The sequence below is a fragment of the Thunnus maccoyii genome, chromosome 23 (genome assembly GCF_910596095.1).
Source record: "Thunnus maccoyii chromosome 23, fThuMac1.1, whole genome shotgun sequence".
In the NCBI taxonomy this organism is placed as follows: Eukaryota; Metazoa; Chordata; class Actinopteri; order Scombriformes; family Scombridae; genus Thunnus; species Thunnus maccoyii.
The window spans coordinates 19,431,701-19,458,972 of record NC_056555.1 but is presented as its reverse complement, the minus strand read 5'-3'; the positions used below and the strand labels follow the sequence as shown (position 1 = coordinate 19,458,972).

General features: G+C 40.3%; 1 protein-coding gene across 4 annotated transcripts in view; it reads right to left on the bottom strand.

Annotated features, from left to right (window-relative positions):
- Positions 1–27,272, bottom strand: part of LOC121890373 — a 64,814-nt gene that overhangs the window by 11,462 nt on the left and 26,080 nt on the right. For 3 of the 4 annotated variants that reach the window (XM_042402557.1, XM_042402560.1, XM_042402558.1), the window contains 5 exons: positions 23,001–23,216; positions 21,589–21,684; positions 20,183–20,259; positions 17,749–17,854; positions 11,277–11,507 (listed from right to left, as the gene is read on the bottom strand). In XM_042402557.1, the coding sequence (XP_042258491.1) occupies positions 11,277–11,507; positions 17,749–17,854; positions 20,183–20,259; positions 21,589–21,684; positions 23,001–23,216 (726 nt within the window). The remainder of the gene's footprint in view (positions 1–11,276; positions 11,508–17,748; positions 17,855–20,182; positions 20,260–21,588; positions 21,685–23,000; positions 23,217–27,272) is intronic. The other variant, XM_042402559.1, reaches the window with a different exon arrangement.

The following is a 27,272-nucleotide window of genomic DNA, read 5'->3' as shown; positions in this document are numbered from 1 at the left end:
AACAGCCCCGGGTCACAACTCATTTAACACACACTTGGACGTCACTTTCAATGTCTGCAGCTGACAGATGAAAAACACTGCTGACTGCTCGTCTGACAACTATTGGTACTCATCTGTGTATGATTTATACTTCCCTCTGTGGCCGGCAGGGCTGGGTGTCAAACCTCAGTGCTTTTTTTGGTAGCAGCTGAAATGTGTCTGCAGCAATGAGTATCGAAAACTGTCAGGTACTGAAAAGCTGGCATCAAATGTCTGGTCAGATTCGTAGTCTTGATTACTAATTTGTTTGATCAGATGGTTTCTTATTTAAATCGTCTAAAAAATCGGCCTTGTGTTAAAACATTTAACATTTAAGAAGTGCAAATTATCTGAGTAAGGCCATTAACAACATGGGCAGGTAGAGGAGTGCTAGAATTGGAGCAACATTTTGTTCTTGTCTTTTTTTAAAGGTGCATGCTTATCTAAAACTGAGTTAAAACATTGGTAAATAAGCTAGTTCAGGATCAGGGATTTTGAGAGTGTCAGTGATTGGACTGGAGTAAAGGTCATGTAGAAAGTTTCCTCTGATCTACTATGTGTGAATTAGTTTTCCTCTGTTTCACATTTCTAATGCAAACATTCAGTCAATGGTCACTAATATCAAGGTCAAAAACACCACAGGCAGGATATTTGTCTGGTCTGTTTGTTAATATTGGGATGTAAAATAAGCTTGTAGAATTAAAATTATAGAAAAGTTCTTTAAGATTATTAGATGCCGAGGTAAGCCGCTCTAAATTTAGATCACCAAAGATAATCACCTCATGATCAATCAAAGGTGCAATTAATTCACACAATTTTTCCTGGGCTTCTGTAGACATCAATTACTATTATTGAATTATTACGCCCCAGATCAATTTTCAAGGAAATTAATTAAGATTATTTAGGAATTTTTATTGAAGCTCATGTACAGAGAGAGATGATTTTACATATATTACCACATCGCCTCCTTTACCTGCTCTATCTGCTCTGAAAATATTAAAACAGCTAAAAGAAACAGTTTGATTATCAGTCTCTGTTAAAATCATAACATCCGGATGAGTTTGAGGTAACAGGATACTTAAGTGATCATATTTGTTATGACTTAGTAAACTACGTATATTTATATGTAAGAAACCAAAAACACTTCTACTAATATAAACCTGTGGATCATGTAAGACCCACTACAAGTGTGTGGCGGTGTATTTATCTGCAGAGACTCTCCTCTCTGCCCGTATTTTCTTATTATTTTGCTGTGTTCAGGACGTTTCTAGGCATCAACCTTTGAGCAGTGGGTGTGTAGCCTCCAGCCAATAACAGTGCTCATGTGTGAGGTCGGTGTAGCGACCAGGTTACATCACTGTCTGCGTCTTGCTCCTCTGCTCCGCTCTGCTCTCTGTCTCTGTGTCATAGATGTATAAAGAGCTGCAGGTCTGTGTGTCTGCTTGACCGAGGGCGGCGCTGAGCTACACACATACAGAGCAGAGAGGCCACAACGGACGGGATGAAGCTCTGCATTCACACAAAATCCGACAATGCGGCACCTTCCTGCAGGGTTGCGCAAAGGCGTGGGCGTGTTTATTTGTGCTTTAGAATGTAACCGCCGTGAAACAATCAGAAAATAACGTTTTATTTATCTGACTCACGGGACTCACCGGCGCCACTCGCTCTCTTCATTCAGTCTCTAGCTCGCTTGACTGGGGAGGACAACTTTGAATGCTGTGTGTTTACAAACACCAACCGATAAATCCTGCATAGCATATCTTTAAGTAAAAGTACATAAGTATTAACAGTAAAATGTACTTTAAGTATCAAAGTAAAAGTACTCATTTCATCCCTCTGACTGATATATTATTATATATGACATCATTAGATTATTAATACTGAAGCATCAGTGTTAGAGCAGCATGTTACTGTTGTAGCTGTTGGAGGTGGAGCTGGTTTCAACTACTTTATATACAGTTAGCTAGTTTAGTCCACTGGTTCTCAACCTAGGGGTCGGGGTCCTCCAAAGGGTCACCAGATAAATCTGAGGGGTCATGAAAGTTTCAGTTTTTGGTCTTTTTCTCTAATCTTCGATTTTCACTGAAATATTGAATCATTTGAACATTTATTGAAATGAAAGCATGTGAGAAGTTTAGAGGGAAAAATCACTATTTGGTGGAGCTGTTAACAACTCATAGACATCTGAAATGTGACCCCGACTACACACTGCTTTTTGTAAGACGTTAAAAGCCAAAAAGGTTGGAAACCACTGGTTTCATCTTTAACAATGTGTTGTGTTTTAAAAGCTTGTTATATTAACCATTGTGTCAAATCTTCACCTGAAAAGTAACTAAAGCTGTCAAATAAATGTAGTGGAGTAGAAAGTACAATATTTCCCTCTGAAATGTAGTAGAGTGGAAGTATAAAGTAGCATCAAATGGAAATACTCAAGTAAAGTACAAGTACCTCAAAATTATACTTTTGTACTTAGTTACTTTCCACCACTGCAGTTTACTGATGTGCATTTACATGAAAAACACTTCTGTAATTCAGTGAAACAATGTCAGAGCCTGGATGCAATTTTTAACACACACACACACAGACAGGGGTCTATTGTGTTTTTAACGCATTCACTTGTTTGTTGCTCTCTTTCCCGCTTAATCCCAGACTTTTGTCTCTGCTCATCATCTACACTGTATAAAGTGTCCCATAATTCCTTTAACAAAGGTCACATTCAGCAGCGGAGAGGAGCTGACCCCCTTTTTAATAGCAAGAGAATGTCAGAGTGCAACATGCCCCACATATACAGCCCTAAACTATGTGATTAAGAGCGCGAATTTAGAGCAAACAGCATTCACTCACACACACACACACACACACAGAGATAAACAGAGTCTAAACTGATCTCTAACGGATGAGAAATAGGTTTATGGGAGGTTCTGGGTTTAAGTTCTTAAATATGTGATGATCCTGTAAATCTACCGCCTCAGTGCGATGAGACAAAGCCATAAAGTATGAAGTATGGTGCAGCAAGATAAGGAGGTGAGAGGTCTGAGCGCCAAAGCAGACCTGTAAACCAGGCCAAGCGTATCATTTCACAATAGTATAGAATGAGGCATTGTTGGGTGTTTTGAACAAGCTCCACATCAAAGGTGAAGATCGAAATCTTATCTGATAAAAGCACTGCAGGAAAACAGTGGGCAGTGCAGCAGACCAGCAGGAGGTGCAGTAGAAGGGGCTGTGCAGGTTTTCAGACTGATAAAGCAGTCAGACGACCCACATGTGCACATGAAGAGTGACTAAATGTGGTTTGAGCTGTTGTAACCTTCACAAGTGTGCACTTATGTCTGTTTGCGGATGAGTGAAAAAGCATGAAAAGTAAAATGTAGCACCTGTTTTCATCAAGCAGTCGAGTCAGTAAGTAAAGTGGTGTATTATTTACTGAATTTCCCATTTACCTACTTTAGTTTGATGCTATGATACAGTAGAAATGTGTGTCATACAGTTTGAGTTAAGCCTATAAAGATTAAAGGATTAAGATTAAGTCCCTGTTAACAGTAAAACTGCATATTAGCTTCACATTCCCAGGAAACAATGCTCACTGGCACGTTCACACATTTTCATGTAATTTCACACGATATACTTTTTCATTTGACCATGAAGTTAGAGAAATGATACAAAATCACTCTCTATTTGCTATCTAGCAAGCAAGATAGGTTGCTTGTCAGGCCAAAACAACCCACATGACCATTACAAAAACACTTTATATGAGTATATTCTGCTCTGCCACCTGCCTGGTTATGGTTAAAATGGGATGTAAACTGTGGTCTGTCATGTGATTCATCCAATCTGACTTTCTACTGAAGATCTTTTGTAGAGCCTGAGTGATACTGTGTTTCTGATATGCTGATATTGAAATTTAAAAATCCAATCCAACAACATATCGGCTGATGATCTGCATTTTTACAATGTTGTCTTTCTTCTCCTGCTGCAGTTTTTAATATGCCAAGCATATTGGTAAACACTAACTTCAATTATGAGTCAAATTTTTCATGTTGATTGATCCAAAATTGTCCTGTTGTACGCCTGTCAGGTCATCAACTGTCTTCTTGCGTTGGCAAATAATAATAATGATGAACTAGAAGGAGCGTAAACACATAACTTAAATAATCTTGATTTGTTTTCTTCTTTTTCGTTGTAATCAAGATACATGCTGTCGTCTTGTCAGTGCTCTCTGCTGGACAAACTATGTAATGGTGCTACTGTTTCTAAATGACCTGAAATCTAGTTTGGTATTTCTTGTTACTAGTTACATATACACTGATACCAGTATGTCTACTATAAGCTGATATCAGCTGATGTATTGGCCTGGAAGATTTATTGGTCTAGCTCTAATGTTTTGTGACGTCTTGCCACATCTACTATTGCTACTAAGAGAAGACAGTAAATACTCTCATGACCACAAGAAGTTGCTTGTCAGGAAAGTGTAAACATGATTCATTTTAAGTGATGGAACAAACGATCTGAAGAAACTCAAGCAGCCAAAGTCAAGTTGACCTGAAAAGACGCAAACTAACACTGGCAGCAGCATAACGCTGCACCGACGCTGTTGTAAAGAGCAATGATACCTGTCGTTTATCTTGCACTTTACAGTTAACACTCTCCATCTCGCATCAAGAGCATATTTTTCTTCTGTGATCCGGGCTGATAGCGAGTCCGCTCTTATCAACTCGACTATTAGACATTCAACAGATCTGCGGCAACCCTACAGTACCAGATGTGATTAGACTGAATATCCTGATGTCAGGTCTCAGTTACTATGAGGTGAGCGGACTTGTGAAAACCGCCGTTCACATCCCATCTCCTACTAACAGTCAAGATCGATTTCTTTTAACCATGACTATAATTTCTTCCATATAACCACAATCCTTCCTTGATAATAATCTAATAATTTTAGCTGCCTCAACTTAACCAAACCATTGAGGTTGAAGAACAGCTTCTATCAATCATTTCTTTTAATTGTTAAATAGATTGTGTTGGAAGACAATAACAAAGGGCCTATTTTGTTGTTTAGGTTGTTGGACTTGTTGGACTGGTTGTTGTAGGCTCATGATTCTACAAATACTGAGGGATGGCACAATAAAAACAAAGATCTGCAACACATTGAATATAAAAGCAGTCATTTTGCTTCTATATTCAATGTGCTGCAGCAGTGTAGTAAAAAATAGTCTTTTCAGAGCAGAGTTTGGCAACATGTGCTGGTTTCTCTTGAGTGCTTACTACAATGTAAAAGAGGGTGACAGTATTTGGCAGCCTTCTCCTTCTGCAGTCGCTGTTGTTGCTCCATGAACACACGACTCCTCCCCCTCACTTTCTCCAAAAAGACTGAGAAGTGTATGTGTGTGTGTGTGTGTGATGAGGCGGAGGTTAAATCTCTGGTAGGAAAACAAACAAAGACACACGTAGCGGCCACACTCCTGTCTCTGGCTGCACGCCATCGGCTTTACCACAAACCACAACTTATGCTTTCCACACACAAACACACACACACACACACACACACACACACACACACACACACACACACACACGCCTACGCCCAATCAGATCCTGCCACAGATCCTCACTGATATGCCCCCCAAAGAGTCTAAATCATCTGCTATATTGCAATACAAGATCTCCAGAGATAACCTCACAAAGCCAAATCATCTGCTATTATTGCCCTGCCGCTCCTTGACATTGTGCCATTAATAAGGCCATTGTGGAGGGCGCTCTCTGTTTGGACACTGTATAATAGACTCTTTGACAGATTTACTTTGCACTCTCTCTCTCTCTCTCTCTCTCTCTCCCTCTACCCCTTCCTTTTTTCTCTCTCTTGAATACAACGGGCATATTCCACGCTGCCGCTCATCAATAGGCAAGCTGTTTGTTTGCCCAGTCATTCTGGACTGCTGGTAAATACATAGAGGTATTCTAGACCAAAGGCTGAGCAAACAGGGGTTACATAAAGGCACTGTACCCGAACGCACCACAAGGAACATCCTCCTGCACACACACACACACAAACATCTCACACTACTTCCTCCCTTCATCCCTCTAGCTGTCTTTTTTTAAGCGATTGTTTATTTGGTATGCCTTGTTTTTTCCTTTTTGCTCCTTCATTGACTTGAAAAACAATATTTGGCTCCTGATCCACGCCCACAAGTATAGGACAGTAATGTAAGCTGGTGTTGGTGGTGGTGGGTGGGGTCAAAGTGAAGCTCGCCCCGAAGCCGCCAGGTGTTCCATATCAACACTGACATTCATCCCACAGAGTCCCTCACACCACACAGTGATTCGCTGGTTAACAGGTGCTAGCTGCTGCTCTGTGGCGACACAAAAGGAGACCACAGCTACTTGACATCGGTGTCACGCCGCTCTCCGTGACTCAGCCTCAGTCTGTTCAGCCCGCGTTGTTCATCACGGTCAGAAACTAATGGAGCCATTTTGCAATAAAGGCCACAGTGAAGTTCAGATTATGTAAGCACAAATTGGCAAACTTCAATAAATTCCTTTTGTACAATTCATTGTATTCCTTCAGTATTTGTCAGCCGTTTTGTCATGTGAAAGAAACTGACTGTGGCTCAACTAAAGGTGAACGAAGTTATTGAAGCATTATTGCAATATCAGCATGTTCAAGATATTTAAGTATTTCAGCTTGTATGAAAAAATAATGTTTATTTCATTGACTCAAATGCATTTTTAATGTTTTCCTGTCCTTTTATTTCAGATATCTGTGACTGATTTTGGTAAGATTTAGCCACAAGACAATGAACATGAAACACAATATCTATATATGAGATAAATAATCTAATTATATGGATATAGAAGGACAGTAAACAATTATCATCCAGTCCTTGGTCCACCATACTTGGCTCATGAGAGCCTTTTTTTTTTTTTTTACATTTTTTTCCAGCAATTTGGGAATGAAAAAGTGAGTGATTTTTGATCGAATAACAAAGTTTGCAGCCAGCAGTAGAAAAAAATGCAGTTTTAACCCAAACCACTGTGGTTAAAGAACAATTAAACATCCAAAAATATAAAATACTAGAGGAGTGAAAGATGAACAGGCAGGGACAGAGCGGAAAAAATCAACACCAGCCTCTTCTGTAGAAGCCGTTTGGAGTTTCCAGTGGTTGAAGAAGTGTGGGATATGTGGTATATAAGGATAAATAAAGAATAATTAGAGGCACACATTGAGGTTGAGTCCGTATTTGTCGACATGTAATGCCGTGGTATTATTTGATAGTTTTTATTAACAGGAAAGAGAAGTAAAGATGAAAAGAGTTTCATCCTGGTGAACTAGTCTTAACTCATACTCTCTCTCTCTCTCTCTCTCTCTCTAAACCACTGATCTGTTGATACAGGAATTTAAATGCACTAAATTTAAAAGGCATCAATTAGGAAAAGTTAATGCAGTGGGCAAAATCTCTTTGGTGAAAAGCAGCTTTCTCTGTTGGACATTTTTAACAGATAAACCACATGGAAAGCTACATCCAGACCATCCTTTCTTTAAGGAATTTGAGATACAGGTTTCCAAGTTTTCATTTATCCCACCTGTAATAAATGCTGTTAATTCTAACACATTATAAACAGCCTCTTGGTTCTTCACACAGTTCAATGCTTTATTTCTCTCATCTATATTCTTCTTGTTACAGTTTTTCTTGCTTTTAACATACATCCTTATTGTCTGAAATGCATGTAAAATACCAGCACTTTTAATGTCTTATTGTTTATTTTATTGTGTTTATGTTTTCATGGTTTTGTGTCTTTATGCTGCAAAAAGAATTTCCTCCCGATGGACAGTAAAGATCTGAACTGAATCTTAAAATAAAACTCAAAAAAATCTTAATCTGTTTAGTGGTATATAATTCATGTGCTCAACACTTGGCATTATGAGTCAACAAGGAGGGGACAGGTTCGGCTCCACTCGTCTCTGTACTGAGAACATGATTACATCTGCTCTTTGTGCTTTATGTACATACATTATCCTCCGTGCTCTTACTCTCGTCTGCGGCACGGATGTTGACTCCAAATACGAGCCGCATGGCAGCGACCGCTGACTGATGACAACCTGGAGGGTCACGGAGTTGAATGGATGGATGAATGGCTGAGTACAGGAAGTTATAGGTGGGGGTGTGTGGAGGGGGGGAGGGGTCTCTCTATTTTGGGAATCCTTTGGCAAGTGGTCAGTGTTGGACAAAACAGAGACAATTATGACCAGTTAGACCCTTTCAGAGCTTAATGAGGGGCCACAGTTACAAGTGTTTGGATGAGAGGCGGCCAACACACACACACACACACACATGCACACACACACACACACACACAAACAACAAATACACAAACACTTTAATGTGCTTGTGCACACAACCCACACATGTGTGTATGTGCAAGGACAAACACCACAAAACAAAAGCACCCTGGCAAACATTCAGGAGCAAAATATGACAAATTGTACCAGAACACACTTTGTAAACACACCACACCCATAAACACAAGAACAGAGAGCACAGTGAGTGAGTGTCTTTCTCTAAAGAATACCGCAGACACACACACACACACACACACACACACACAAGTTTGAGCAGCTATCCTTGTTAGGACATTGCATTGACTTCCATTCATTGTGGACCCAAACTGTAACCTTAACCTTAACCAGGACCTCAGAGATGACGTGTTGTCTCATTAGGACCTGGCTTTGGTCCCCATGAGGGCTACTGGTCCTGACAAGGTTGGTGTTTATACTGGAAAAGGTCCCAGTGAGGTAACAAAAATGCACACGCACACACATACACACACACACACACACCCAAGGCACATCTTTGTACTTTTAGTATTATGAGGGCCTTTAACTCTAACCTGAAACTAATCTTTTTAGCTTTTATTAACCTAAATCTAAGTTTGTTTGATAAACATAACAGAGGGCTGATGTGATATACAGTAGAAAAACATGATCCTCTCCTGATATCAATATAAGGTATCTGATTAGGTGCAGAAGACAAATGTCAAAGTCGATGTTAATCACACTGGATCACACGGTGACAGGAAATCAAATTACAACTGCTTGTTACTTTTAGCCACTACAGGCAAGAAACATATAATTTCTTTCAATAATATTTATTTTTATTCATTATTATCAGATTTTATTAAAGGGGAAATGAACCTCACCTGTGTTTATTTTGTTGATTAAAAAAATCTAAAACAAAATTAATACTGAATATGGACATTTGTCACCTTATACAAACGTCACCTCTATTGCGTCACTTCTCTGGGTCATAATAGATAGATGGCGTCTGTCACACAAACGTAACTGTAGGTCGTTTTTGGCGACTGAATTTATGACCTATTGTGTTGTTTAACGTGGGAAGGCAGGCTCATTACAGCTGCATTCATATCTAAGCAGCATTTGAATGTTGTAGTCAAAGTGAAGCTAATTTTAACTACTTTATATATCACAAGTAGTTTTATCTGTAACAGTACATCATGTTTTATAAACTGATGATTTATTTTGTGTGTTAACTCTTAAACTGCAAGCTGTCATATAATTGTAGTTAAGTAAAAAGTATCAATATTTACGTCTAAGATGTAGTAAAGTAGAAATATTGTAGCATAAAATGTAAGTACCTCAAGGTAAGTATTGCACTTGAGTAAATGTACTTTAGTTACACTGCAGCTGTAGCAATTAACTAACATTAGCCCACGTAACGTAGTGTATTTAAATGAAAAATGATGTTTTATCGCTTGTGAATTTCATTTGTTAGAGGAAGATTACATAGTATTGCATTAAACCCAAAACCTATCCTTAAATATGCTCCTTAAAAAAGCAAAGTCCAGCCAACATGACATCACTTTGCAAAACTTTCCTCAAGCTCTTATGATAAAAACGTAGCCTGGTTTCATAAGAATAAACGTACAGACACACACACCACACTCCTGTAATACCACTACAGCTTTCCATCAGTAATAACCTCACAGCAGAATAGTGAGGCCAGCTGCAGGGTTCTTCATCTTGCTTGATTACCGTCTGAACAAACCTGTCCAATCAGTCCCATTCATGGGTGCCAGCATTCACAGGAGACCTGACTGACCTCTGCGGAGGGCCGGCCCCTCAGCCTTGACCTTAGGTGTGGATGCTTATTGTCGGACTCACCAGCCCCAGCGCTCTCACAAAGGCTTGGATGCCAGAAATTAGGCACTTGAGGGAAACTGGAGAACTCCTGGCTAAACTCCTGTTTTTTTAAAAAAAAGGCAATTCTAAAAATCAAGTGCCGTAATTGAGGGGAAATTTTTAGAGTCGAGAGGAGTGTTGGTAAATGCGTCGGGGTGTTATTGTTTTTCCCACATGGTCTTTTGTGTGAATAGGAGGCAAATAGGAGTGCTGGCAGACAGAGAAAGATACAGCCTTCAAACACTTAAGTATAACACTCAGCATTTTCAACAAGGACCCTATTTACTTGTATTAATTTATCATAATGACTAATTCTGACCAAAATCAAAGACTGATTCAGTAATAAACTGAAATTATTTTTTGCATATGGTAATCTGACTTTAGGTAGCTTTAGGTTTTCTGCATTGTATATTACTTAATTTTCCTTATATTGACTTGATAATTTATTGAGTTTTTAATACTGATGAGTTATTTGTTTCTTTTAAGTACATTTGATTAATCATACTATATTCCATTGATTGTCTTTCTTTTTGCGTCAATCACATCCCTGTGAACATTTCAGTAAAAGTACGCAGAGATCCATTATTCATATATTTATTTATTTCTTTTTTCTAACTTTTGTTGTTGCTGCAATGTTGGAAGTGCTAAAAATTTTCATGTTCCCTTATTTGCTGGCTTCAGCTGCTGTCTGAACGGCCTGTTTCAGATGGAGGCTGAACTGAGAGGCTGCATTAAGGGCCAGTATAAGATAAATAAGGAGTTTTTTGAACTGTAAATCATGCAAAGATATTCCAGTAGAGCCACAGAATAAAAATATAGACCTGGAAATGTGCATGATACCGTACGTCCCCTTTAAATAAGCTGCACGTTTCATTACAGATTCATTTCAATGTGAGACCTTTGAGCTATTCAGACTGTATTTGACAGCTGTGAAACTATTCAAGCTGTAGCTCTACAATGAGGCAACTGATAAGATTTTGATGAAAAATAACTGAATAATAGGGTCCAGATTGAAAATGACAAAGTTTTGTATTAACGGCTAATTTTCATTTTATAATAAACTCACAGTCCTCAAAGTTGGAGCGGCCTTTGTTGCCACTGTGCTGACGAGGTGTGTCGTCCTGCAGTTTGGAAAGTATGTTCAGCACCTTTGTTTTCCTCTCCTCCATCCCTCTGTCCTTCTCTTCATCTTGGTGTTCGGTCGTCTTCCCTGAGGACGCTGAGGACTCGACTTGTTCCTCCCATCCTGGATAATTGGACTCCTCCTCGGTGGGGCCCCCTTCATCTGCACTGGAACCTGGAGCAGAGGCATACAACATAAAATATATTAAAAAAATCAAATGAAGTCTTGCATCTAGTAGTCTTTTTGCTCTGTCTGAAATGTATTTATCACTGTAATCAACACAGTTTCGGACAAAAAAAAAAACACATCTGTATTCATGGTCGTCTACGTGGAAGTAGCCACTTAGTAAAAAGCACTAAAACCAATTCCTGTTCCTTTAATAAACACTAATTCTCATCACATTGTTCTCCTAAATGCCACATCACACCTCCCTTCAGTCCTTTCAGAGTCTCACTAAGGAGCGGACACTCTCCCTGAAACTTAAACAGCCATCCATTTTGTCACTGACCAGCCAATTAAGAGTCCCATTATCTCTGAATACAAAGTCCACAGAATACACCTCTTGGTATAGCAGCACAGAGACAAAGAGCACCATCAATGCAGACTTGAGCTTAAAGAAGGCTCAGATTGTCTTTTGCAACAGTTTCCATTAGAGTTTCGGACTCTTTTCTTTATACTACTTTTGCAAACATGAGTGTTACTTGTGTTAGTGCATGAGCGATAATTCCAGTGTCATACATTTGGAGATGGTTCTATTCATTAAGAGGAAAAAGCTTGACCAGTCGAGTAGCTGACAGGCAGCAGATTCATCAAGCCGTCAAAACATGGCGGCGCGTATTCATTTATCCCGTCAGTGAGCGAGCAGAGGTCAGCAGCCCAGATTGATGGAGCCATGTCTCATTTGACGGGGCCGTCTTCCACCACGCTGCACACAATCACACGCTCCCATCAACCTCCATGTCCCCGCTGAAGTCTCAATGTCACCAAAACAGATGGCAAGATGAAAAATTTATTCATCTTTAGAGCACAGAATTCATCATTCCTTGGTGTTTTTTTGTATGCAACATAAACCAAATGTCTCGGATGTCTGCAGGGACATCGTGATGCATGTGATGTGAAGAAATTAGTTTTCAAAAATCAAAAACTTTTCTTCGACATGCATCTTACATAGCATTTAAATTAGCTTCAGCTAACAATGCCAACAATTTCATTATTGATTAATCCATATTTAATGTATTGTTTCAATAACCAATTTACTGATTAGTCTACAAAATGTCAGAAAACAGTGAAAAGGCTCTTTATAGTTTGCCAGAGCCCAAGATGATGTTTACAAATGACTTGCTTGTCTCCATAACCCAAAGATTTGCAATTTACAGTGATATAAAACAGAGAAAATGGCAAATCCTCATATTTGAGAAGCCACAGCTACAGAATATATTGATAAATGACTAAAATAATTGCTGGATTTTCAAAATTGTAGTTGATTATTTTCATTTCAGATGTTATATGATGATACAAAACAGAGAAAATGGCAAACGATCACTTTAGACAAGCTGGAAACATTAAATGTTTGGCATTTTTCTTTGGGAAATAATAATTAATCAAGTATCATATTTGTTGATGATTCATTTTCTATCAACTAATGATTAATCAATAATAATTAAAGTCTGCAAGTCCAGACTATTTCTATGATGTGCAATCTTTAAAGCCGGGTGAAACCACGACTGAAATTATTCAGGATTTGGTTTCTTCCTTTTGAAACCCTCCTATCCTAACCTCCAACACGGCCTAATCCATGAATGCACCGCAGTGATTACTGGTCAGTTCAAGCTGGAAACAAGAGCCCATCTAAAACACACAGAGCAGGTTACCATACCAACCATAGCATCTGAACACAGCAGATAGCTGGATTTGGCTGCAAGCGGGCAAGTCAAATCCCCTCGCTAATCTCAAAAAGGCCACTGAAGACAATAAACGCACACACACATGCGCCGCCCACCCTTCGTCCGACTCCCTTTACACAGCATGGTCCAACATCCAGCGCACCAGGCAAAGGCAAGAAGGTTGGACTTGTATCTTTTTCTTTACATGTTTGAGAAAGGGATGAGCATCAGCGAGACAATCAGCGTGCCGAGGCTATTCACTGATGCCACCCAGAGCCTTCACTCCTCTATCTCCTGAAAGAATGGCCCGAATAGAGCGGGGTGGAGTAAAAAGGAAAATCCTCGCCAAATTATTATTCATGGGGAAGGGATTTTCCTTTCAGGGCTCCTTTATCGAAGCCTTTCCCAACACGTCACCCTCTCTATCAGCCCTGACAAGTGCCAATCAAAGGGTGAGTCCAGGTTTTTTTAGAGGGCGAGAGGGGGGGGGGGGGGGGGGGGGCAACTTGGAGAAGCGCTGGAGGATTTCAGAGACAATAGCCAATGAGTCCACATTGGTGGTGGCTTAGCGACAATGGTGACATGGCTACACTGTCAGTGTGTGGTCCTCTGGGGGGGAAACGATCCTTGCTTACACGACTAATCTCTGCTTGCACCATCTCTGTGTTTCTGCAGCCTAATCTGTCCCGTTGCTTCCTCAGCCTACCGGAACAATCCACCAGGGTCAGTTCAGATTAGTGCTCTTTGTGGCCCCGCAGATCGCTACATTCATTTGGACACTAACATCTTCAGTAACAGCTGAATGCTAAACACTGGGGTGAACGTGGAGTGACCGGGGCAGTGGGGAAACAGTCATGAAACAATTATGAGGGAGGGATTATTCTACCTATGAATTCCTGATGAGCAAAAACAGACAAAGGTCTTATCATGAGCCTCGCTGGGGAGCAGGGACGTATTATCGCAGCTGAGTTTTGGCTTCAGATTGATCCAAAAACAGATTTATTGAAGTGGAATCAAAGTGGCGACAGAAAAATATTTCATAATTGAATTAAAAAAAAAAACATTCTACATGATTTCGGAAAAAAGTGAAAAATATTGGTGTCTGTTTTGTCCAAAAACCCCAAAATATAAAAGCCGTAATAAATGATTTTTATGGCCACTTGGGGCAACATTGACATTTTATCACCTTATAAAGTTCATATGACAAACTTAATGAATGTAAGTTCAATATTCACTCTACTTTTAGCTCTGTTTTGGTCTCCACCAACTCCTGAGGGAAATATCTGGCTCTAGCTGCTAAATGCTCCGCTATGTTCACCAGCTAGTTGCTTCTTGTTTGCTGTTTGTTGCAGAGCAGGTAGAGTACTGTTGGTTTTTAGAGCTCTTCTTAATGAAAACAGCTCGGGAGCAGTGAGAGTGAACCAAAACTTTAAAGTTGCGGGCCGTAAAACCAAAACAATAAGCAAAAAGACACTAAACGCTACAACGAGCTACAGGAAACAGCAAAATTGGGTGATAATTCTTTGTGTGTGCATCACTATGAGTGAACCATTTCACATTGCACGCAGTCATTTGATCCATTTTTAATATAAAATATTGATTATAGCGACTTTAAATTCATAAGAAAAGCGGCAAATTGTCACTTTTGAGACAGTTGTACCAGCAAATGTTTGGCATATCTGCTTGATAAATAGCTTAAACAATTAATTGAATATCAGAATATTTTCTACTGAATTGTTCGACTGACAGCACTAATATTATATATTTTCAATCCATCCTCCCCAAATCTAAATGTAAATCGGCACTTTGTGTCATGTTAACTGGTCATCTATCCCATATGCAAATGCTCGTACAAGCCTATTTTCTCAACTGTCTCATATACGTTGAGTCAAAATGGGGTCATCCCCTCCATTAGTTAGGAGCCTCTTTTGAAAGGTTGAACTGCTCGCACCTCCAGGGTAACCAAATCTCACCTATCCACACAAAGACATGCCACACACTGGGCATCTTTTAGAGACTGTGTGACCTCAGGCGTGACCTCTCTACGCCCTGCTGATGACCCCCTCCCTCTCCTCCTCCTCCTCCTCCTCCTCCTCCCTTCTCCTCCCTCAGAGGGTGACCATGCCTTTGGCCTCTAAAAGGTCAAACAAAGCACACAACCACCAGGATCCTCTGGGTGACATCTTTTTTTTTCATGAGTGGAGTTTTCCTAATTCTAACAGCGCAGTTAAACAGGGAAAGTCTTGTTTTTATATGTTTGGGAAACTAGAAAATCTGCATTTTATAGCTGAAGGGAATTCCACTGATTGTATGCTATGACAATGGATGTATATTGTGCAGATTTAACAAGCTAATAAATCCAAGCATTCTCTCTCAAAATATCCACAAATTGTGTCCCAGTTACAGAGATGAAAATGGATGTGGTCACTCGTTTTGGTCTCCTTCTTGTCAGAAATACACAGAAAATCAAGTATCACATTGCACAGCGGAGTCAACGTTTGGGAAAGGCGTATAGCTAGAAGTTATGAAGTAAATATCTGTGATCACTGGTACAGTGTGGGCTTTGTTTAGCTCAAGGTCGCCTTAATCATTCACTGATTCATCATTGACTTTTTCTTTCCATTAAAAGAGTACATCAGCAATTTTGCATTGCACTTCCTTAAAGTTGGGGGACTTGGGAAAGAAGGATTAAAAAGGCAATTTGAAGCAGTAGAAGTAATATAACGTAATATAACAAAGGGGTTCTGTAAAAATTGACTTTAGAAAGGTCCTCCTGAGCCACAGAAGAAATTATACAACCATTATCCCAGGAAAAGTCATTTCCCATCATGATTGTTAAACTGATTTTGGTTTGCAAAGGTGGTGACGCATTTCAGCAGATTGTAAAGCCCCCTGAGGGGTGATTTTTGATATTGGGCTATACATATAAAATTGATTTGACTTGAAAATTGAATAGAAGCATACAGTATCATCCCCATGCATGATGCAATCACCCAATATACCAAACACTAGCAAGATGCATTATTGCCTAAAGGTTTTGCAAAATTGCACCAGCAATAACCTGAGATGCTACATTTGAGATTAAAAGTTTGACCTTTAAAAATGCAAAATATTATACAATATTAACAATGTATCAAATGACTATGTATAATATGAGAGGTGTTGTTTGTAGTGATGAACCCTCAGATAATTATCACCAACTCTGCTGAGCTTTTTAATGTCTTTCAGCTCATTGTTTTGGATTTAAGGCTTTACTGTTTTGGTTCACTCTCACTGTTCTCATCAGCATTGTTTCCGGACTACACTACACTAACACTACCTGCCCTTCACCAAACGGCAGACAGACAAAGGTAGTGGCTAACTGGTGAACATAGTGGAGCATTTAGGAGCTAAAGAGCCAGATATTGTTCTCAGAAGTTGGTGGAGACAAAAACTGAGCCTAAAGGAGAGTGGCTATTGGACTTACATTCATCAGGTAGACAGAAACACAACGCTATTATGTTGCTCTGTGTCTGTATTTTGCTAACACATGTGCCATAACAACTTTATAGGGTGATAATATGTCAATGGTATGTTTACAGCTTGTTGCGTTGCCCCAAATTGGTCAAAAAAATCAGGAGAGAGAGAACAGAGAACAGTGTCAGGATGATAATTTCTGAAGGTTTTGTGAAAGCTGATGTCAAAATATTTCATGTTTAAAGCCTGATTAATCCAAGTTTCTGCCACCGGATTCACAAAATTCCTTCAGAAACACCAAACACTGAGTAGTCATATAATTAAACCCAGCAGCATTGTCTCTCTGACATCAGCCGTGAAGGATTAACATGACATATCAGCTGCCTTTGGTCCAAACAATTAGCTGCAGCTCAGATGTTATCAATCTCTGATATGATGGATGCATCTGTAACATCCTCTATGAGCACAGCATACATGGACCATTAGCGTCACAGCACAATGACTGATACTGGACAATTGAGTCAACAGCGAGAAAGAAACAGAACATGATCACAGTCTGACAGACGTGGTCCAATGAAGGTGGGAGGGAAAAAAGAACGAACCATTAGCTCAAGGATGGCTCTTCATTTCCATGTGCTGACAGTACTCCTGACCTTTTTCTTGTCTTGCGCTGCCAGTTTTCCAGTGTTTGTGGTCTGTACTGTAAGCACTGCCTCTGAACCATCACTCATGAATGTACACAAGCCGGCCACACAGGTGAAGGTGATACTGCGAGCCAGCTGGCCCTAGGATTAGCAGGCTTAAGTGTACTGGAGGCAAGGGAACGCCAAACACAGCGCTGACAGTGAGGAGACAATGGCTCCTAATAAACCAGAGCTGACAGGGACTGAGTGGGCTTTTACCGGATCAGACGCTAATGGTTAAGACAAGCTCTTGTATTGATTAAGTATTGTTGTTATAGGCGCTTAAGAGGGAGCGCCAGTTTTAACAGAGAGGTGGTATGTCATAGCAACACACACAGATCACGAAAAAAGTGTTTGAGGACACATTCTGAGTAGATTTAAGGGATACAGTACCATGGTTGGACTTGCAGGGAGAATATGAGGATCTGAACATGTTGTATGACGGACTCAGGTCTATTATCCATGATGAAGGCGACCCAGAACCTCCTTCAGACTGGTCCTGCAAGGAAGCAGAAGATAAGCTTTGAAGGGATATTCCAGATTTTTTGAAGTGGGGATGTATGAGGTACTTTACCTTGCTGTCACTGCTTTACTTTGCCGTGAGACAGCCCTTTCCTTTGGCACTACATTTTCTTAACAGTAGAACGTCTGTATTCCTACGCATGCTGTACTGTATTATGCCGCAGGTCAGCTGTTTGGGTCAGAAAGTGCTGCTATGCCTTAGCAGCAAAGGGCTGTCTGACGGCAAGGTGAAGCGGTGAAAATATTCTAAATATAATGTACACTTAAACTGATATTGATTTTTTTTAGGTGGGCTTTTATCTAGGTGGCTAAAATATGTTTTGCTGCTGGCCCCGTCCACAGCAATACATCGCATAGCTTCTGAGTCACTACTGCTGCCTGCTTCTCCAAACTGGGGCGTGCCAACCCCCATCTACTGCAGGTAATAAACTGACTATGGATAAGTACCTCACACTTCAAAAAAATGCTAAAAATCCCTTTAAATAACAGTGTCATTTTTGGGCATCCAGGGTTCTTGATGTAAAAGTCTGGTTCATTTTCTGCATAGACAATGTTAGGCACATCCAAGGTTTGGATTGGCATGAAAATCTCCTGATAGCATCATGAACAACTGTGTTTAAAATATCTGGTCATATCTGGTCAATTTCCCTCATGTGTGGACACCTGCAGCATGCTGTGAGGAACTGGCATTAGAGCCTGTGATGCAACTATGGTGCAAATGGATGCATGTACAACAGAAACTTTCTTTTTATAGGTGCTGCTTCCAGTTTAAACTGCATTAAGAACCAGAAGCTCAACTGATGTAATGACAAAAATGCACCTAAAAATGTCCATACCTTGATGTGAATCAGTTTTTTAAATATTTAAAACTGAAGGAGAGAAGTCAACAATAATTCACAAGGAGCATTTTTGGTAAAAAAAAAAAAAAAATCCAACCACAAAACTTTAAATTCTGTTGCAGTGCTGAGGTAAAATCCAAAACTGTTTTAATTTTGGCAGAGTGTTCATGTAAGACCCCATTACAGAAAATAAGAAATACGGTTATTAGCTTTCTTATCAGCAGTTAGATGAGAAGGTCAATACCACTCTTGCTACAGACACTGCTTTGCTTAGCATAAAGATTGGAAATGGGGAAACGGCTAGCCTAGCCCTGTCCAAAGGTAATAAAATCCATCTGCCAGCACCTCTAAAGCTCACCAATAAATACATCATATCTCATTTGTTTTATCTGTACAAAATTCAAAGTGTAAAAACAACAAGTTGTGGTTTTAGGGGGGGGTTTGTCTCGGACCGTTGCTTGCCTGTGGGCAGTCACTTCCTGGAGTTTTCATTGGTTGCCAGGCAACCTCATGGTATCAATCTTCTCATCTAGCTCTCTGCAAGTCAAAGGAATAAGCATATTTCCCAAAATGTTGAACTATTCTTTTTAAACTCTGAGATCTTTGGAGATATTACTAAAACTTTCAAATGGGAATTTATAGTGGTAGAAAAATACTTTTGAAACCAGCAGCTCCTCCCACTTCACAATTTAAAAAACATACTCCTGGTTTATCAGTTTCTCTTCATTATAAATAATCCCATGTGTGGATACTTGCTTCAGGGAGGTGCATTATGCAAATGACTGTATGAATCCTGCTCTGAGCACTCCAGCTCGTCATTGTGGTGGGGCATGATTGTGGGGGGCTTATGAGGCTCATTCATGCTTTTCAGGGGCTCCCTCTCATCCGTCATAAAGGGGAGATTAATCTTAGATCACGTGGAGCACCTGCGTTCATTCCGCTGCAGCGCAGCATGCACAAGCCCTGTTTACCCCTCTGACCCCTCAAACCCTGTCTGATTCTAGTAGTGGTGCATCCTCCAAAAGAATCCCACCGTGTTGGGCGTTTAGCAGAGCGAACCCCCCTGCGACAGCAATGAGCTGGTGTAAAAGCCCGCCTGCTCCCGTACAGTCGGGCCTCCCCCCTCCTGCAGCCCGTGACTGATTAACCACACACCTGCTGCACGCCGCGTGCCCTCTGTTATATTGTGTCTCAATTATCAACAACAATTTGGCTCTCGTCTTTCTGGAATGACAGTTATAAATGCATGCCAGTTCAAGTTTATAAATGGGGGTCTTTGTCTGGGAGAGAGACTATGTGTGCCAGGTTTGGGGTTATTGTCTAATAGGAGTTGATTCTCGAAGGTCTAGTGTTTGTTCAGGACAAGGCGCAGTCCTGCTTTTGCGGGAAGTCTGATAGATGAACGGTGTTGGGGGTGGGGAGGTTAGAGAGTGAAAAGCAATTTCACAAGGGGCAGTGGCACTCACCGATTTGTTTTCCGGGACTTTCCCTGCAGAGTCACACCTTTCAGAGATGCTGCCAGCTGTGAGGGGCCTCAAAACACCTGACAAAACCACACAGGACACAGCGTCAAGCCAAAGGGAGAGGAAACAATTGTGTGCATGCAGTTGTGGTGTGTATGTAAGTCGTGTTGTAGGCAGGCAGGAGTGCGCGTCCATGCATATGTGTACATAAGTGTTAGCCTCCGGCACACACTTACATGCACTTGTCTTTTGTACTTGAGTGTGTGTGCAGAGATATGAGTAATGTAGTGTATTAGGTCCAATTATGGTCCTTAATCTCTGAGCAAATAATGGCAGAAATAGAGCAACAAAACCCTAGCGGAGCACCTGTCTACAGAAGCGTGCCAGGTGCAAACATTGTTCTGGAGACACAGAGAGAGGAAAGACAAGCTTCCAGCAAACTCAAATGGATTTTCTCTTGTTGTAAATATTGGTCACACAGATGCATGAACAGAACAAAAGACATTCACCATGGTTATCATATTTCTCCTCTGCTGCTAAAGGGCCAGTCCATCCAAATAACAAAAAAAGAAAAATGCACCTTTATTGGTATTTAGGTATTTATGCTTTGAGATATGAGCCACTGGGATTCTTGCTGCCAAACCAATACAATGGAGGTGAATGGAATTTCATCTGTGGTGGCCGTAACATTGGACAATTTAACAGTAACATCTTTCTCCAGAAACAGTGTCCCTGTTACTCTGAATAACCCGCAGTCAACAGTTTTCACAGGAATTATTTCTTCCATAAAGCACTTTGAATGAAAACTATTCACAGCAAAGTCTGTGGTAAAGATATGGCCCCATAAAGGCTGAGGTATTCTTAAAACAAATTAGTTTATTCAAAGTGTCTTCTGACCACATTTAAAGGCAGTACTTTGGTTGGAGCATATGCCTCAATGCTGTAAAAATCAGGGTAATGGCACTTTGCTAGAATGATAATGATTTCCCAACACAGTGCATCATTATATATAATTTTGTCATCCTGTTTTGCCATGCTGTATTTCTATAATTTTGTAATCTGGTCTACTCTGTACACTACATTTATTGTATGTCTGTCTGTCCTAGAAGAGAGATCTCTCCTCTCTTGCTCTCCCTGAGGTTTCTTCCATTTTTTTTTTACCATTAAAATGCTTTTTTTGGGAGTTTTTCCTTATCTGACTTGTTGTATCCCTGTTTAGGTTGTAAAGCCTCCCTGTGGCAAATTTGTGATCTGTGATTTAGATTTATTGGCAGACTGTGCAAATTTGCAGGTCAAAGTTGAACCATGCACAAAAACAGGAAATGCAATCATGAATTGGTAAGTCAAAGTGGCTTAAATTGAAATGAATGAGTGAATATTCACAGAGAAAGGTGCTAGTGTGTCCTTACCTAACGCTTTATGGAAAGAGATGTCGCTGTTGCTGATGTTTGCTGTGGCTCTTGGTGATGGTAGTGTTGGTCTGTCGGTCCACCACTTTGGTCCATCTTATATGATAATATTGGATAAACACAAATTTGTGGTTTCTGGAGGATGCATTCGACTGACTTCAGTGATCACCAACCAACAACTGTTGGATAGATTTGCATTATGTTCCCCTCAGGATGAACTGAATTAGCTCTTCACTTTTCATCTGACACCATCATCAGGGGGAAAATTTTAGATGTCCCAATACTTTGGTTTATGCCTAAACACTTGCAAAAGTAACGACTTTCCCATCAGCCTCAGCTGTGCTTTTCTTTTTGTTTGACAAATGTTAGCATGTATGTGTCTCAAGTAGCCTACAGCTAAGTGCAGCCTCACTGAGCCTCAAGAATGGGTGCTGACTTGTTAAATGTAATTTTTCAACACTGTATGCACTAAAAATTAAATTCCATTCACATCCATATTACTGACATAGAGGCAGTCATCTCTGAGACAAATATCTCAAAACCTGCATAAATAAAGCAAACCAAACTATCAGCATGACAAGATACCACTAGACATAAGTGAGAGATGTTTCTTTGTAATTTAAGTGAACTGACCCTTTAAACATCTGTGGTGTTTATCTTTCTCTCCAGTGTTATCATATATAGACAACAGGCGCTAGACTAAATGAGTTTTCTGTACACACTCTCCTCAGTCTCTTATCCATTGTTATGTGTGCACTGCATGGTTCTAAGTATCTCCAGCTATCTTTGTCGGACTTTCCCGGTTAATGATCCACTCTAGCGGTTTGATCTTTATTAATATAGCACATCCTGATATCCCTATAAACCCTTCTTCTAAGTTGCCACACCTTCAAAAGCAGTTAAGAGCTCGCAGCAGCATGCCTGGGAGCAGATGAGAGGCGGTATCACAGCTTGTTAAAAGAAAAGCCGCTTGACGCAATAAAGGCATTGCTTACTCTCAAGGCCGGCCACGGATCAAGAAACACACCTACGGTGTCATGTTTTTCCCCCTTGTCTGGTCATGTGTTTTTTTTTTCTTCTCCACACATAAACACACACAGACACACCTGTCTGACTGTTCCCTGTTATTAATGTGACGGTTTTTCGCTTATCAAACGATCTCATTCAAACTGTCAGTAAGATTTGTCAGAGCAGGAGGTTTTACACTCAGTAAACTGAGATTGCTTGTCAGTCACTCCTTTTCCACCTGGCATTAACATGCTACTTGTATTGTAAGTATCTGGATGATTCTGCTGGATTATAACTAATCCTGGCATTAAGCTTTGTGTATGTTGCTTTCCCTTATATTCCCATGAACGTCACTTCTTCCCACAATATTAAAGGTCTGTTTAAGAACTCTTGGTTGAGCTTGCCTTTCTTTACTACACCTGCTGAAGTCAACTCTAGATCATAGTTCATCCCGAGATCTGGCCAGTCCTGCACTGGAGAGAACTCCTCATCATGACAGTAGGGACTCGGCAGGGTCTCCGGCTCCAGTCGGTCCAGGAGGAGCAGCTGGACGCGGGACAGCGAGCCCAGATTCCCGGAGTCGCAGCCCACCGTTAGCGCTGCCAGGCCTGGAGACAGCTCTGCATGGGAGACAACAAAGTTTAAACTACTATAAAAATATCCTGGGGCACCGAAGCACGAATAACGATGTATCTTCTGTCAAACAGTGTTGTTTTGCATAATTGAATCATTTGGAGAACTGAACAGACCACTGATGGTTCTGCAATTCATCTGTTAACAATAACCAGCCTAACAAGTTATTTCATCTCAGAGATAAAATATTATTTTTCTTATATTGTTGGAAACTAGATAATTTCGTCCTATTTAGTGCCGTTCCGATGTTTGTTTTAGGAAGAATTGTTGAAACAGGTTGATTGGTGAAATGATGTCACCAATTTTTAAAATGAGACTAAATGAATCTTCAGAGCTCCCCACAAAGAAAATGAGTCACTGCAGTAGCCAAATAATGAGATACATGCAATTAAAATAGATCATTTTGGTATTAAACTGTATTAAAATATTTCATATTTCAATTCCGTCCTCCCCCATTACTTATAGTGTTTCACCTGTCCAGGACTTTTACTCTATTTTCAGGTTTCAAGGTTTCAAGTATCTCTAGATCTTGAGATAAACGTTTGTCTCATTTTATGTAAATATTTGATCAGTTATTGAAGGTGTAATTTGTGGTGTAACTGGTTATGTGAATGTGATGTAGTACATGCCCGGGGGCATTTTGTGGGTTTTAGGAGGAGCATGTGAGTTTTCGTTACAGTACAGTATGACGCAAGTTGGTGGTAACAAAGATACGTTTGCAAAGATACACAGTTGTAGTGATTTCCCACGTAGCCAGAAACGATAACACAACATAATTGTCTAAGGTGTCCTTATTATTTTTTCACAAAGCACATCCAAAATAATAACAACAACCACAGTTGTAAATTAAACTGAATTAAATACAAATCTTTTTTTTCTTCAAAAAGTACAAATGAAAAGTATGTATATACATTGAAAAAGGAGCGTACACAGCGAGGTGCTTTAGATTGGACACAATCCATCAGTCTTAACCCTGAAAAGATTTCAGTACAGGATCCCAAATCTTATCAAAAACACCTCCTCCGCCATTTCTCTCAACCACAAATCATACATAGGTAGAGAATTCATTTTCCACACCTGTAAGAGAAACTTTTTTGCTATTACCGTTCCACACAAAACAGTTATTTTTCCTTCTTATTGGCCAAAGATGAGGAGCTTGTTGAGGTGTCCTTTTTTGATTTGGTTGCTGCGACCTGTGGCAATGCTAACATGCTTACAATGAATATGCAATATCCATCTTAGTTTAGTGTTTACATGCTCTCCACCGCCATCATCAAAACACCAAAAGAGTTGTAGAATCAATGCCGAGGCTGACGAACACTGTTCTTCCAAAAGATATTCCCTCATTTGGTGTTTTGATGATGGTGGTGGAGAACAGCGTCTAACACGTCAGTCCAAAATCTCCCATAGGTGTTCAACTGGGTTGAGATGTGGTGACTGTGAGGGCCATAACATATGATTCACATCATTTTCATCCTCATAAAACCATTCAGTGACCCCTCGTGTCCTGTGAATGGGGGCATTGTCATCCTGGAAGAGACCACTCCCATCAGGATAGAAATGTGTCATTATAGGATGAAGGTGATGACTCAGAGCAACTTTACGTTGATTTGCAGTGACCCTTCCCTCCAAGGGGGCAAGTGGACCCAAACCATGCCAGCAAAATGCCCCCCACAGCAGAACAGAGCCACCAGATCCCCTCACTGTAGGGGTCAATCATTCAGACCTGGACCAGTTTTTCCTTTAATTTGTCCCCCGTTTATGTGTCTTTTACCCTCAAATATAAGGATTCAAAACTAGTTTGAATGACTTGAACTGGGTTATGAAATTACTGTAGATTACAACTTTCTCTCCACACAAACTCAAACCTCCAGAGTGACTAACCCCCCCCCCCCAACACACACACACACCCCTACCTCCCCCCTCGGGCTTCAAAGTTCTCATCGTCACACCCAATTAAAAGCGGATCAGTGACAGTGTGGCTCCGTGCCCATGCAAATCCCCAGCCCACGCTGGCTGGGTGTAGAGCTGCCATTCCTCTCCGAGGGGATTTCACACAACACGCTCCGCTGCAGGTACCCCGTTACACACACACACACACACACACACATTTCCCAGCAGCATACCAAAAAGCTGCAGAAAAGCCTCCACATCCCCCCTTTACATTAGAATAGCTTTCACAGACAGAAAGTTTTTAGTTTGCCCTTGAGAACTGATTGTGTTATGTCCAGTTTGCTCTACACACACACACACACACACACACCAAACTCTGTTTTTCAGTTGGGAAGTCAAACTTGTGTGGGTGTCTGTAGGTGTGCTGATGCTTGGTAAAGTAATCCCACAGGTGAGAAAAAGGAACTGTTGCCTTGGCTGATAAATTAAGGAGTCGTTGAGAGGAAATCCCTGGGATAACTGTGGGTGTAACATAATGTGACGAGACACACTTTCAGTTAGGCCGGGAATTAGTCCATCATTAGTCAAAAGTAGCCAGAAGATCGAAAGACACTTAGCAAACAAAGTTGCAGATAACAAATGACTAATCTTGTGATTAAGGTGTTGTATACACTAGTTACCACCCACTTTGTGTCAGAAAGACAGAAGAGTGTGGACACATTTAGATGCTTTATAAGGAAAAGGTTCTTAAAAAGTGGATGTTAGATACCCAGGAATCATAGAGTGATACCTATAAACTGCAAGGAGGAGGATCATATTTACCAGAGTTGTTTTTTAAAGTCTTTTAGAGAAAGTTAAAGTCATGTCTAGAGTCCTTTAGAGCAAATACAGGTCACAAGTCCTCATAATCAAATTGCAAGTCAGTTGCAAATCTTTTAGGTGTCTGAATGCTAACCCTTAAAATGACAGAGGCTGGGTTAATAGTGTTTGTTTTACAGCTGAGACCAGTCCTTACAATGCACAGGCCTAATAATTGGTCTTTGGCTATGCATTTTCCCTTGTTCTGGGATTTCAAAACTTGTCCAAAGTCCAAAAACTCAAATCAAGTCAGGTCTTTAAGTATGGAGTATCACAGCAATCAAAGTTTTACGTCCTTGTTTTTGTGACTTAAATCTGGCTCAAGTCGAAGTCTCAGATCTTAATCCGTGATGTTTACCAACCTGTCATGATCTACATCAGTCAAACTCAAGTCAAACTTAGTTCTGCAGGTGCTGCGGACTGCATTCAGTCATTTCAGTAGTGATACACTTGGACATGCGGACACAAGTCAGGTTGGGTCTCGATTATTTCCAGTCTAACTGGGTCAGGCAGAGACTGTTGCAGTGCTGTCGGTCTGCGTGTCAATATGTCTGATATGTGGGTGGACACACTATAAACTCTGATCATGTGTTGCAACACAATGATCGCAGAAGAAAAAACTTGTTTTTTTGTTGTGAGGAGAATTTGAAATCTCAAGGGTAAAATGATGTGTGTTACTGCTATTTTCCACCGCAGTTTCTCTTTAATTGGTGGCGCATCATGCTGCTGCCAGTGTTGGTGTTGTTTGTTTTGGTCTATTTTAGAGTGGGCCTGACCGTCTTTGGGTCTCTTTTTTTTTAAATTTTAAATTTTTCTAAGTATTTGTGTGGGTAGATTTTCCTGTTTCAGATTGCTCTTAATTGCTCACCACCACAACTGCGCAATTAAGCAAATCTGTATTATGTCAATTAGTGATGACGAAATGTTCCTGGAGACACAAGAAGACAACTAGGAGTTCATTGCACACAAAAAGCGAAAATACACGCCGCCTACCTTTCTGCATGTTTTGCTGCAACTACTCTGATTTTACTCTGACGTGCACTTTTTGCATGCAAAAAAATGGGCCTGTTTGGAAGCCATCTGGTCCCACTTGTATGTGAGGATAAGTTTTTGACAAATGTCTGCCACTTTGTGATTCAGCCTAATAAATTATCTGTATTTTTTTAGTAAAAATCCTTCTCTCTGCAGGTTTAAATCTTTTCTATACAGATGTAAATTGTGCCTCATGTAAATCTCTGATAAAGATCAGGCTGGTGCATTAGTTCACATTTGGCAGAGCATTTAGTTTTAAC